Source organism: Gouania willdenowi, chromosome 19, assembly GCF_900634775.1.
Source record: "Gouania willdenowi chromosome 19, fGouWil2.1, whole genome shotgun sequence".
Lineage (NCBI taxonomy): Eukaryota > Metazoa > Chordata > Actinopteri > Blenniiformes > Gobiesocidae > Gouania > Gouania willdenowi.
In genome coordinates, this window is record NC_041062.1 from 17975204 (window position 1) to 17987948 (window position 12745).

Consider the following 12745-nt stretch of genomic DNA (forward strand, 5'->3'; position numbering starts at 1 on the left):
GTACACATTATAAATGTATTAAACACTACCTTACGCCTTTAGAGGGAGGGATATTGTTGTCTTTATATTTATTATTCTAAATATTTAATTTTTTTAACATAATCACCAGTGTTTGGCTCAGTTGATCGCCCACATTTGCGCAACGTTTTTATTCCAAGTCTTGCCTTAATTTATTCATCTTTAGCAACACTGCTAATGACTTTCACAGATACAAGATTTATTTTATTTTATTTTATTTTATTTTAACCACAAAACAAATGTATTAGGGTGTTAAGTAGTGCTACAGGAGCCCCGCTCATATTCAATTTCCCACTAGAGGCAGTTGAGCCAAAACCAGGCGCTATAGCTTTAAATGCAGCTCATTGTTTACAGGTAGTCATGGTAACGCAGGCTAAAAGATGAAAGATGATTAGCATTAACCGCAGTGTGAGTTCTGCAGCAGGATTTACAACAGTGACTAAAGGAGGTCTAATATCATTAAAACATTGACCAGCAGAGGTCAGCAGTGACCAAGGTTTGTGACCAAAGGTTTTTAGTATTATTGTAAACTTTTATAATAATATTGTAATATTGTAAATATGGGTATTTATTCAGATACATTCCTGAATCAAGTAAAATAAAATAAAAAATACTGCTTTTTTCATAATATTGAAAATTGGAACTACTTTGTCACAACAAACCCTACTCAAATCTAGTCTATTTTAACATTTACTATTTATTCAGAACTGTTTTATTTAATATATCATTCCATTGGTGTGGAAGCTCTTTTGTGAAACTTTTGCTAATTTAATTGATTGAAAACGAACAGTTTAGCAAGACTTGTCAATTCAATAGCAATGTAAATAAAGAAATATATAAATACTTACACAGTTAATATCCAGCAACAAACAGTGACTGAGTTTTTACATTCAACACCACGTATAAAACTGACTAAGCACTAATGTGCTCTGACCACATTGTTCTGGTTTATACATTTTATTAATATTATTATTTTTTTAATAATATAAACAGGAAGTAGTGTTTTTATGTATTTATGTTTATAGTTTTTTCCCCACTTTTTCATTTTCCATGCCAGTTTGAACATCTTCAATCACAAACCAGGATACCGGACTTGACAATGCCTAAGGCTAAAAGGTTTAAGGCAAACAGGGTGGAGATGTACCCAAAGGATCAGGTCCAGGGGTCCAAATCTACCCCCCTTGATGACAGCCTGACCGGCCTCGACTGGCTACAGAACTATTCCATCCAGACCTCAGACCCACATCGGCCCAGCGTCCCCGAGTGTCCCTCCTCCCAGGAGCAGCTCTTCCATAAAAGCCTTGGCACAGACTCTCCATCCAACCTCGGCAGCGACTCCACCGTTGGTCCCCTGTTCTCCAGGTACCAGGGTTGGGGTCAATTATAACTGTAATCACGTATAAGATGATTAATTACAATTATGGCGTAATCATAGACGCAATTGTATTTTTAAAAATCTGTTGCCATGTTGTAATCGTATTTAAATTGTAATTGAGTTTAGAAAATTGACTTTGTAATTGTAATTGCCATAAAAATTCTCTAAAAATTGTCAATCACAATTTAAAGCAAAACTGGGGATTCATGTTACAGTTCTATGTTTAGTTTTACACATATGAAGTTAATTATTGAAATATGTTTCATTTCAAGCTTTCTACCATATTCGAGGGGGTTTTCTGACACAAAACAGTCTCAGACGCCCCCACACCAAAAATATTAAAACCTGTATTTTTCTTGATTAAGACGTTTAACAAATTAAATGAATTAGATATTTGTTTTTAGTGTATTTTACAGCTGATTTAGGACCAGTTATCATAAGAGATGCTAACAGAAAGCTAACACATTAGGAAGGTTAACTTTTATCAGGTTATTTATTACAGGCTCATTAATTATGATTAATTGTAATTGAACTTTAGTAATTGAATATGCAACTGTAATTGACTTTCTGAGATTAAAAAATAATTGCAATTTAAATGTAATTGGAAAAAAAAGGCTGGTCACTGTAATTGTAATTGAATTTTAATTGAATATGGGTAATTGAAAACGTTATTGTAACTGAAAAATGTATTTGACCCCAACCCAGGTACCCTCTGGTGGAGGTGGACTACAAGACCAACCCCAAAGCCAAACCACCTCATTCCCACGCTACTCTCATCTACAAGGCCATGCAGGCCAGCGGACAATCCAAAGTCACTTTGTCCACCATCTACGAGTGGATACAAGAGAATTTCTGCTACTACAGACACGCAAAGCCCACCTGGCAGGTAACTGACACCCACTTTTATTATTTATGAGTGTCCATCTCCCTTCATGTCTCATCATTTACTCATATTTGCTCAATGGCTTTGTAATAAAATCTTGCTTTTATTGTGTCTTTGTTACAGAACTCTATTCGTCACACTTTGACCCTCAACAAGTGTTTCAAAAAGGTCCCTCGACAGAATGGTGAGCCCGGCAAGGGAGGGTTCTGGCAAATCGACCCAGAGCATTCAGACATGCTTGACAACGGGATCCTCAGACGTAGGAAACTGCCAGAGAACCATGACAGAAACCTGCTAAGGAACAAACTTTTTCAGGGTTATCAGGGCACTACAAGCACTTCTTCTGTTCATGAAGTTGTGCGTCCTGAACAGAAGCCCCTGTCATCTACAGAAAACAGAGAGACCACGAGGTCTACAGAGACACCACTTGACTATGACATTGTAGCAGCAGCTTGTAAAGACATTATTGGTGGGGATTGTAGCACCTTGAAGGTTTTGGAAAGCACCGCTACTGTTGAGGTTCTGGAACCAACAGGAGACCAGGCAAGGTGGTGGGAAGGAGGAGGAGATGTGATGAACCACCACCTGTCCTATGACTACATGAACCTGTGCACCACCACCATGGACGGTACAGTTAATGTAGCAGAGCTCCAAATGCCTCTGCAGGATCTCCATCAGCATCAGGACCAACAACATTTGGTGCATCTGGATGAGTCCTCGGTGAAATTCTCTGAGCAGCCATGGGTGGAGGTCACAGTGCTGACAGAGAACGTACCTCCAACCCTGGATCAAGGCTTTGGTGTGAGTGAGGGCGTCTTCACAGCTACCTGTGACCTTCCACCACCAACAACACTGACTGTCCTATAACAATCCTCTTAAGAATCCTCCCACATTACACCTCATTACTTCATGCCCTCTTTCACTTTACTCAATGCCATCATACAATTCACGTGTTTTATGGACGTTTGTAATCACAAGTGTATGTATATATTGTTTGAAGTTTGTATTTCTTTTTTGATTTTCAATTAATATTTGGTTCAGTATTTTCATTTGTCTTCTGATATAAATTTTTGTGAACTTTGTATATTAGTTTTCCTCTATTTCTTTAATGTGTGCTAAATAAATAAATTAAATCCTTTCCATAACCTGCTTTGCTCCCTTGGACTGTAAATCCTTTGTTTTACTCTTTGACTGAAAGTCAAGTATGATGACAACGAACCAACCCAGCTCGCCCTAAAAATGACACAATGAAGGACAGGTTAAGGGAACAGACAAAACTAGACGACCTGAAGCTGGATTTAAATGCAAGAAGGGAGATTAGGGTGGCGGTGTTTGCATATACAGTAGTCCCTTGTTTATCGCAGGGGTTACGTTCTAAAAATAATTTGCAATAGACAAAATCCGTGAAGTAGTCAGCTTTATTTTTTACAATGATACATGTTATAGCTGTTTAATGAAGCAAGTCCATTACTTGTTGGATAAAAGACGCATGCATATTATGTTTTGTAAACAAATGTTTTTTTATTGTCATTCCCATGGTTGTGGACCTGCAACAGAGAGTAAAGTATGGGTGAAACTAAACGTAAAATTGTGTGAAAAATGAACTTTACTTTATCTCTGGTCTGGTCCGAGGTATTCTGGCTAAAAGATTCCCCAGAGAGCCGGAGCACCTTAAGAAGGTTCCAGGAGGAACCATTGTGTGAGGAGCAGGAGGGGTGTTTGATTTAAATGTTGTGCTAAATTAGATGGTTGTTTTTAATATAGTTTACTTAAATCTCCAATCTATTTTTTTTTTTATTTTTTTTTTTTACAGCCTGCACCATAGGCTCTATATAAGAAAACATAACACTAGTTTTGTCAAATTTCCATAGATTACTATTGTAGCAACTGGTACTGTCCCATTACAAGTTAACTTTTTGCAGAATCTAAATTTAAAAAACTTACAGGAATTGTAAGTTTAAAAACCTGACTTCAGGACTTTACTTGTGCTGCTCTAACCATAGTAGTAGAATGTGACAGGAAGGTTATTACTACAGAAAGTATAGATTCAGTCAGATCAATTTCTAAAGTACAACTCACGCTAAGTTTTGTATGAGTAAGTGGAACATCTTCAACGACAGTTATTTATATTAATCTGTTCTTCATTCTTTAACTACCTCACTCCCACAACAACTCTGCATTTAGAATTACCTCTACCGTTGTCTAGGAACCTGTAGGACACCTTTGTATTTAACAGGGGAACTTTCACATCAATTAAGGCCGACACAATAGGAGATTAAATTTAAAGGTTCATAATTCAGAACAAACCATGTTCATAACAAACACCATGTTCAAGCATAAGGGTGTCCATATGTGCACTTGGCACCAGGACACCCGAGGCCGCAGTTCGATGATCGACTTCGTAGTCGTGTCATCGGACTTGCGGCCGCATGTCTTGGACACTCGGGTAAAGAGAGGGGCGGAGCTGTCAACTGATCACCACCTGATGGTGAGTTGGCTCCGATGGCGGGGGAGGATGCCGGTTAGACCTGGCAGACCCAAACGTATAGTGAGGGTCTGCTGGGAACGCCTGGCAGAGTCTCCCGTCAGAAGGAGCTTCAACTCCCACCTTCGGGAAAACTTCAACCATGTCTCGGAGGAGGCGGGGGACATTGAGTCCGAGTGGGCCATGTTCCGTGCCTCTGTTGCTGAGGCGGCTAATCGGTGCTGTGGCCGCAAGGTAGTCGGACACCGGGGGTAAGGGATGCCGTCAAGCTGAAGAAGGAGTCCTACCGGGCATTTTTGGCCTGTGGGACTCCGGAGGCAGCAGACAGGTACTGACGGGCCAAGCGGAGTGCAGCCACGGCGGTCGCCGAGGCAAAAGCTCGGACATTGGAGGAGTTTGGTGAGGCCATGGAGAACGACTTCCGGACGGCTTTGAAGAGATTCTGGACCACTATCCGGTGTCTCAGGAGGGGGAAGCAGTGCACCGTCAACACTATGTATGGTGAGGATGGTGCGCTGCTGACCTCGACTCGAGACGTTGTGGATCGGTGGGGGGAATACTTCGAAGACCTCCTCAATCCCACCGACACGCCTTCCAATCAGGAAGCAGGGCCCAGGGACCCAAGAGTGGGCTCTCCTATCTCTGGGGCTGAGGTTGCCGAGGTGGTTAAAAAGCTCCTCGGTGGCAGGGCTCCGGGGATGGATGAGATCCACCCGGAGTTCCTCAAGGCCTTGGATGTTGTGGGGCTGTCATGGCTGACACGACTCTGCAACATCGCGTGGACATCGGGGGCAGTGCCTCTGGATTGGCAGACCGGGGTGGTGGTCCCCCTTTTTAAGAAGGGGGACCGGAGGGTGTGTTCCAATTATAGAAGGATCACACTCCTCAGCCTCCCCGGTAAGGTCTATTCAGGGGTACTGGAGAGGAGGGTCCGCCGGATAGTTGAACCTCGGATTCAGGAGGAGCAATGTGGTTTTCGTCCTGGCCGTGGAACTGTGGACCATCTCTACACCCTCAGCAGGGTCCTTGAGGGGTCATGGGAATTTGCCCAACCAGTACACATGTGTTTTGTGGACCTGGAAAAGGCATTTGACCGTGTCCCTCGGGGATTCTGTGGGGGGGTCCTCCGGGAGTATGGGGTATCAAACCTCCTGAAAGGAGCTGTTCGTTCCCTGTATGACCGGAGTCAGAGTCTGTTCCGCATTGCCGGCAGTAAGTCGAAATCGTTTCCGGTGAGGGTTAGACTCCACCAGGGCTGCCCTTTGTCACCAATTCTGTTCATAACTTTTATGGACAGAATTTCTAGGCGCAGTCAGGGCGTTGAGGGGGTCCGGTTCGGGGGCCTCAGTATTGCATAACTGCTTTTTGCAGATGATGTGGTCCTGTTGGCTCCAACATACCGTAACCTTCCACTCTCACTGGATCGGTTCGCAGCCGAGTGTGAAGCGGCCGGAATGAGAATCAGCACCTCCAAATCCGAGTCCATGGTTCTCGACCGGAAAAAGGTGGAGTGCCTTCTCCGGGTTGGAGATGAGGTTCTGCCCCAGGTGGAGGAGTTCAAGTACCTCGGGGTCTTGTTCACGAGTGAGAGAAGGATGGAGCGAGAGATCGACAGGCGGATTGGTGCGGCGTCTGCAGTGATGCGGAGTCTGCACCAGTCAGTCATTGTAAAAAGGGAGCTGAGCCAAAAAGCGAAGCTCTCGATTTACAGGTCGGTCTACGTTCCAACCCTCACCTATGGTCATGAACTTTGGGTCATGACTGAAAGAACAAGATCACGGGTACAAGCGGCCGAAATGAGTTTCCTCCGTAGGGTGGCTGGGCTCTCCCTTAGAGATAGGGTGAGAAGCTCAGTCATTCGGGAGGGGCTCAAAGTAGAGTCGCTGCTCCTCCGCATCGAGAAGAACCAGATGAGGTGGCTCGGGCACCTAATTAAGATGCCCCCTGAATGCCTCCCTAATGAGGAGTTCAGGGCACGTCCCTCCGGAAGGAGGCCCCGGGGAAGACCCAGGACACGCTGGAGAGACTATGTCTCTCGGCTGGCCTGGGAACGTCTCGGGGTCCCCCCGGAAGAGCTGGAGGAAGTGGCCGGGGAGAGGGAAGCCTGGGCCTCCCTACTGAGGATGCTGCCCCCGCGACCCGGAAACGGCTAAGCGGGAGAAGATGGATGGATGGATGGATAATTCAGAACAAGGTTAACTACTTTTTCCTCCTACATTTTAGTTTCTAAGCATCTTATTACTCAATTCCTAAAACGTTTTCTCAAACTGTCCTTAACGTCTTAAGCTGAACTACAATAATTCAAGGAACAGCACAAGCTTTTAACCTCATGTTTTTATGAGACATGATACAATACATGCAGACATAAATGATCTCTTGCATGTTAATTAGCTTCCCTTGCAATTCATTTTCTGGTTGGACCCATGTGGAGGAATGTAAGCCATCATGAAGAATGCAATCAGGAGCCTCTCTTTTCAGGGATAGCATATTGTTGCACTTCGATGGATCTTTTTGCTAGGATAAAAACTGAGGAAAAAGACATTTACATTAAATACCAAAGTGTCGTCATCTGTGCCATTTTAAACACCAAACTTACCGTGGTCGCCCACCGTCTCGTTGTGGCCCGGGTGGTCGCCCACCGTCTATATATATATATATATATAATGCTAATATAACCTTTATCATAGCATGGATATATCATATTACTATTATGATAAAGTATCTTAACGTAGCTTAAATGGTTCCAACTGTAAAAGAAAGCAGTCAAGCCACAAGTGAATACATCACTGTGTGGTACAGCCACTAGTTTATATAACACAAATACAATTTTGCCAGATATGACAAGTAACAAAGTACAAATACTTCTTTCAGTAGTTGTTTTCTGGTATCTGTACATTACTCTACTTTTTTTTTATTTATTTTTTTTACTTGTTACTTTAAAAGAAAAAAGAAAAAACCGTGAGTACTTTCTACTCTTTACATTTAAAAAATGAGCTTGTTACTTTTAAGACCTTCGAAGATGACGCTACAACGTAAAAAGACACAAAATGTTGGTAGTTTGACCTTGTTTCTGTTAGGCAGGTCCCTTAGTTTTATAGTTAACATTTTCAATTTTAAAAAATTGTGAAACTCAAAGCTGCTCTGGGTTTAATTGAGCATTTACATTTCTTTTTTTTAATGATTTACAAATAGAATTTATTAAGAGTTCTCAATTCTCCATGTGTTCATAAAGTGTAACAGATTTAAATTGTTTTCATGTACCAGTATTTAAAAAAAAAAAAAGATATGGGATTTGCTGGTTTAAAAACCCTGTCTTATTATTTAAGGGACATTTGTTTTTCTTTTTTACATTTACTTTTTCTTTTAAAGTACATTCAGTAGCATGCATTTTTATTTTACTCAAGTAAGGGAGCAACTTCAATACTTTTACATTTCCCAGAGTCATTTTTTTTTTTTTTTCAAGTATCTATACTTTCACTTGAATGCTGAAGACTAGTACTTTTGCCACTTCTGGTTTTAGTGCACACTGTTTGTGAAATTAACCGCTCAGGATTGTGGGTAGGCAGCAGACACTTAAACAACATTTCTTCTCAGTTTGTTCTGAAGCTCCAGAGTAGGGAAGCAGAGACCTCTACTGGTGGAAAAGTAAATTACACATACAATAGTCCAGTCAGTGGTTCTCCAAGGTACTCAATTTCTCTTATTTCTAAAACCAAGTACCCCCTTTGTTGGACTAGAACGTTTTGTTCAGAATACAATAATAAACAACTACATATTATAATGTTGGAATGAATGAGTAATAAAAACACTAACTTTGCAAATAAGTGCAAAAAAACAGTATTAAGTGCCTCCTGAATGGGTTTATTTTGATAGTTTTTATCATTTCCGGTCATTTCCCTCCTGGTGTGGGACCAAGACGGATATTTGTATTTTAAGTTCATGTTCTAAAGAAGATTATTTTCATTATCATTATTATGATTATCATCATTAAATTAAGTTAAATGAGTTGTGTAATATATCTCTATAGATACATATTGCATGTACAGTATGTGTATATGTGTGTATAGTGGATGACTTGTAAGGAAAAGCAGGATTATCATATTGATTATCATTTATATTAATATTTATCAGTGTTATAGTTGCTCTCAAAAGCCTCTCTTGTTGCTGTAATACTGTACATATTCCATGTTGTCACCAATAAAATGAACATTTTCAAAGAGCCTATAGGATTTTGTTAAATTCAATTTAGATATTTTAATACGATTATATGCCCATTTTGTTTAAATCAACAGAAATTAAATTTATAAATTAATATCAAAATCACCATTTCTCTTTTATTTAATGACTGAAAGCAATGTTTACATGTTTTTACATGTTCTTGAAACCATTAGTACACATTATAAATGTATTAAACACTACCTTACGCCTTAAGAGGGAGGGATATTGTTGTCTTTATATTTATTATTCTAAATATTTAATTTTTTTTAACATAATCACCACTGTTTGGCTCAGTTTATCGCCCACATTTGCACAACGTTTTTATTCCAAGTCTTGCCTTAATTTATTCATCTTTAGCAACACTGCTAATGACTTCCACAGATACAAGACTTATTTTATTTTATTTTATTTTAACCACAAAACAAATGTATTAAGGTGTTAAGTAGTGCTACAGGAGCCCCGCTCATATTCAATTTCCCACTAGAGGCAGTTGAGCCAAAACCAGGCGCTATAGCTTTAAATGCAGCTCATTGTTTACAGGTAGTCATGGTAACGCAGGCTAAAAGATGAAAGATGATTAGCATTAACCGCAGTGTGAGTTCTGCAGCAGGATTTACAACAGTGACTAAAGGAGGTCTAATATCATTAAAACATTGACCAGCAGAGGTCAGCAGTGACCAAGGTTTGTGACCAAAGGTTTTTAGTAATATTGTCAACTTTTATAATAATATTGTAATATTGTAAATATGGGTATTTATTCAGATACATTCCTGAATCAAGTAAAATAAAATAAAAAATACTGCTTGTTTCATAATATTGAAAATTGGAACTACTTTGTCACAACAAACCCTACTCAAATCTAGTCTATTTTAACATTTACTATTTATTCAGAACTGTTTTATTTAATATATCATTCCATTGGTGTGGAAGCTCTTTTGTGAAACTTTTGCTAATTTAATTGATTGAAAACGAACAGTTTAGCAAGACTTGTCAATTCAATAGCAATGTAAATAAAGAAATATATAAATACTTACACAGTTAATATCCAGCAACAAACAGTGACTGAGTTTTTACATTCAACACCACGTATAAAACTGACTAAGCACTAATGTGCTCTGACCACATTGTTCTGGTTTAAACATTTTATTATTATTATTATTATTTTAATAATATAAACAGGAAGTAGTGTTTTTATGTATTTATGTTTATAGTTTTTTCCCCACTTTTTCATTTTCCATGTCAGTTTGAACATCTTCAATCACAAACCAGGATACCGGACTTGACAATGCCTAAAGCTAAAAGGTTTAAGGCAAACAGGGTGGAGATGTACCCAAAGGATCAGGTCCAGGGGTCCAAATCTACCCCCCTTGATGACAGCCTGACCGGCCTCGACTGGCTACAGAACTATTCCATCCAGACCTCAGACCCACATCGGCCCAGCGTCCCCGAGTGTCCCTCCTCCCAGGAGCAGCTCTTCCATAAAAGCCTTGGCACAGATTCTCCATCCAACCTCGGCAGCGACTCCACCGTTGGTCCCCTGTTCTCCAGGTACCAGGGTTGGGGTCAATTATAACTGTAATCACGTATAAGATGATTAATTACAATTATGGCATAATCATAGACGCAATTGTATTTTTAAAAATCTGTTGCCATGTTGTAATCGTATTTAAATTGTAATTGAGTTTAGAAAATTGACTTTGTAATTGTAATTGCCATAAAAATTCTCTAAAAATTGTCAATCACAATTTAAAGCAAAACTGGGGATTCATGTTACAGTTCTATGTTTAATTTTACACATATGTAGTTAATTATTGAAATACGTTTCATTTTCGAGGGGGTTTTCTGACACAAAACAGTCTCACACCAAAAATATTAAAACCTGTATTTTTCTTGATTAAGACGTTTAACAAATTAAATGAATTAGATATTTGTTTTTAGTGTATTTTACAGCTGATTTAGGACCAGTTATCATAAGAGATGCTAACAGAAAGCTAACACATTAGGAAGGTTAACTTTTATTAGGTTATTTATTACAGGCTCATTAATTATGATTAATTGTAATTGAACTTTAGTAATTGAATATGCAATTGTAATTGACTTTCTGAGATTAAAAAATAATTGTAATTTAATTGTAATTGGAAAAAAAAGGCTGGTCACTGTAATTGTAATTGAATTTTAATTGAATATGGGTAATTGAAAACGTTATTGTAACTGAAAAATGTAATTGACCCCAACCCAGGTACCCTCTGGTGGAGGTGGACTACAAGACCAACCCCAAAGCCAAACCACCTCATTCCCACGCTTCTCTCATCTACAAGGCCATGCAGGCCAGCGGACAATCCAAAGTCACTTTGTCCACCATCTATGAGTGGATACAAGAGAATTTCTGCTACTACAGACACGCAAAGCCCACCTGGCAGGTAACTGACACCCACTTTTGTTATTTTTGAGTGTCCATCTCCCTTCATGTCTCATCATTTACTCATATTTGCTCAATGGCTTTGTAATAAAATCTTGCTTTTATTGTGTCTTTGTTACAGAACTCTATTCGTCGCACTTTGACCCTCAACAAGTGCTTCAAAAAGGTCCCTCGACAGAATGGTGAGCCCGGCAAGGGAGGGTTCTGGCAAATCGACCCAGAGCATTCAGACATGTTTGACAACGGGATCCTCAGACGTAGGAAACTGCCAGAGAACCATTACAGAACGCTGCTAGGGAACAAACTTTTTCAGGGTTATCAGGGCACTACAAGCACTTCTTCTGTTCATGGAGTTGTGCGTCCTGAACAGAAGTTAATGTCATCTACAGAAAACAGAGAGACCACAAGGTCTACAGAGACACCACTTGATTATGACATTGTAGCAGCAGCTTGTAATGACATTATTGGTGGTGATTGTAGCACCTTGAAGGTTTTGGAAAGCACCGCTGCTGTTGGGGTTCTGGAACCAACAGGAGAGCAGGCAAGGTGGTGGGAAGGAGGAGGAGGAGATGTGATGAACCACCACCTGTCCTACGGCTACATGAACCTGTGTACCACCACCATGGACGGTACAGTTAATGTAGCAGAGCTCCAAATGCCTCTGCAGGATCTCCATCAGCATCAGGACCAACAACATTTGGTGCATCTGGATGAGTCCTCGGTGAAATTCTCTGAGCAGCCATGGGTGGAGGTCACAGTGGTGACAGAGAACGTACCACCAACCCTGGATCAAGGCTTTGGTGTGAGTGAGGGCGTCTTCACAGCTACCTGTGACCTTCCACCACCAACAACACTGACTGTCCTATAACAATCCTCTTAAGAATCTTCCCACATTACACCTCATTACTTCATGCCCTCTTTCACTTTACTCAATGCCATCATACAATTCACGTGTTATATGGACGTTTGTAATCACAAGTGTATGTATATATTGTTTGAAGTTTGTATTTCTTTTTTGATTTTTAATTAATATTTGGTTCAGTATTTTCATTTGTCTTCTGATATAAATTTTTGTGAACTTTGTATATTAGTTTTCCTCTATTTCTTTAATGTGTGCTAAATAAATAAATTACATCCCTTCCATAACCTGCTTTGCTCCCTTGGACTGTAAATCCTTTGTTTTACTCTTTGACTGAAAGTCAAGTATGATGACAACGAACCAACCCAGCTCGCCCTAAAAATGACACAATGAAGGACAGGTTAAGGGAACAGACTTTGTTATCCCTGTGATTATTGTATTTAAAGCCAATAATTTCTGAAATGTGGGCTTGAATAACACATTACTAC

The 12745-nt window shown here is 39.9% G+C and overlaps 2 protein-coding genes across 2 annotated transcripts; both read left to right on the top strand.

Annotated features, from left to right (window-relative positions):
* The first annotated feature begins 432 nt into the window (after positions 1–432).
* LOC114481919 (forkhead box protein J1-B-like) lies at positions 433–3184 on the top strand. Its single transcript, XM_028476988.1, has 4 exons — positions 433–514; positions 1076–1380; positions 2099–2279; positions 2400–3184. Exons 2-4 carry the CDS (start codon positions 1118–1120, stop codon positions 3141–3143), a joined length of 1188 nt encoding a protein of 395 aa, XP_028332789.1. The 5' UTR covers positions 433–514; positions 1076–1117; the 3' UTR covers positions 3144–3184.
* Positions 3185–9583: 6399 nt separating this feature from the next.
* Positions 9584–12266, top strand: LOC114481849 (forkhead box protein J1-B-like). The gene is made up of 4 exons (XM_028476905.1): positions 9584–9661; positions 10223–10527; positions 11219–11399; positions 11520–12266. Exons 2-4 carry the CDS (start codon positions 10265–10267, stop codon positions 12264–12266), a joined length of 1191 nt encoding a protein of 396 aa, XP_028332706.1. The 5' UTR covers positions 9584–9661; positions 10223–10264.
* Positions 12267–12745: the final 479 nt, after the last annotated feature.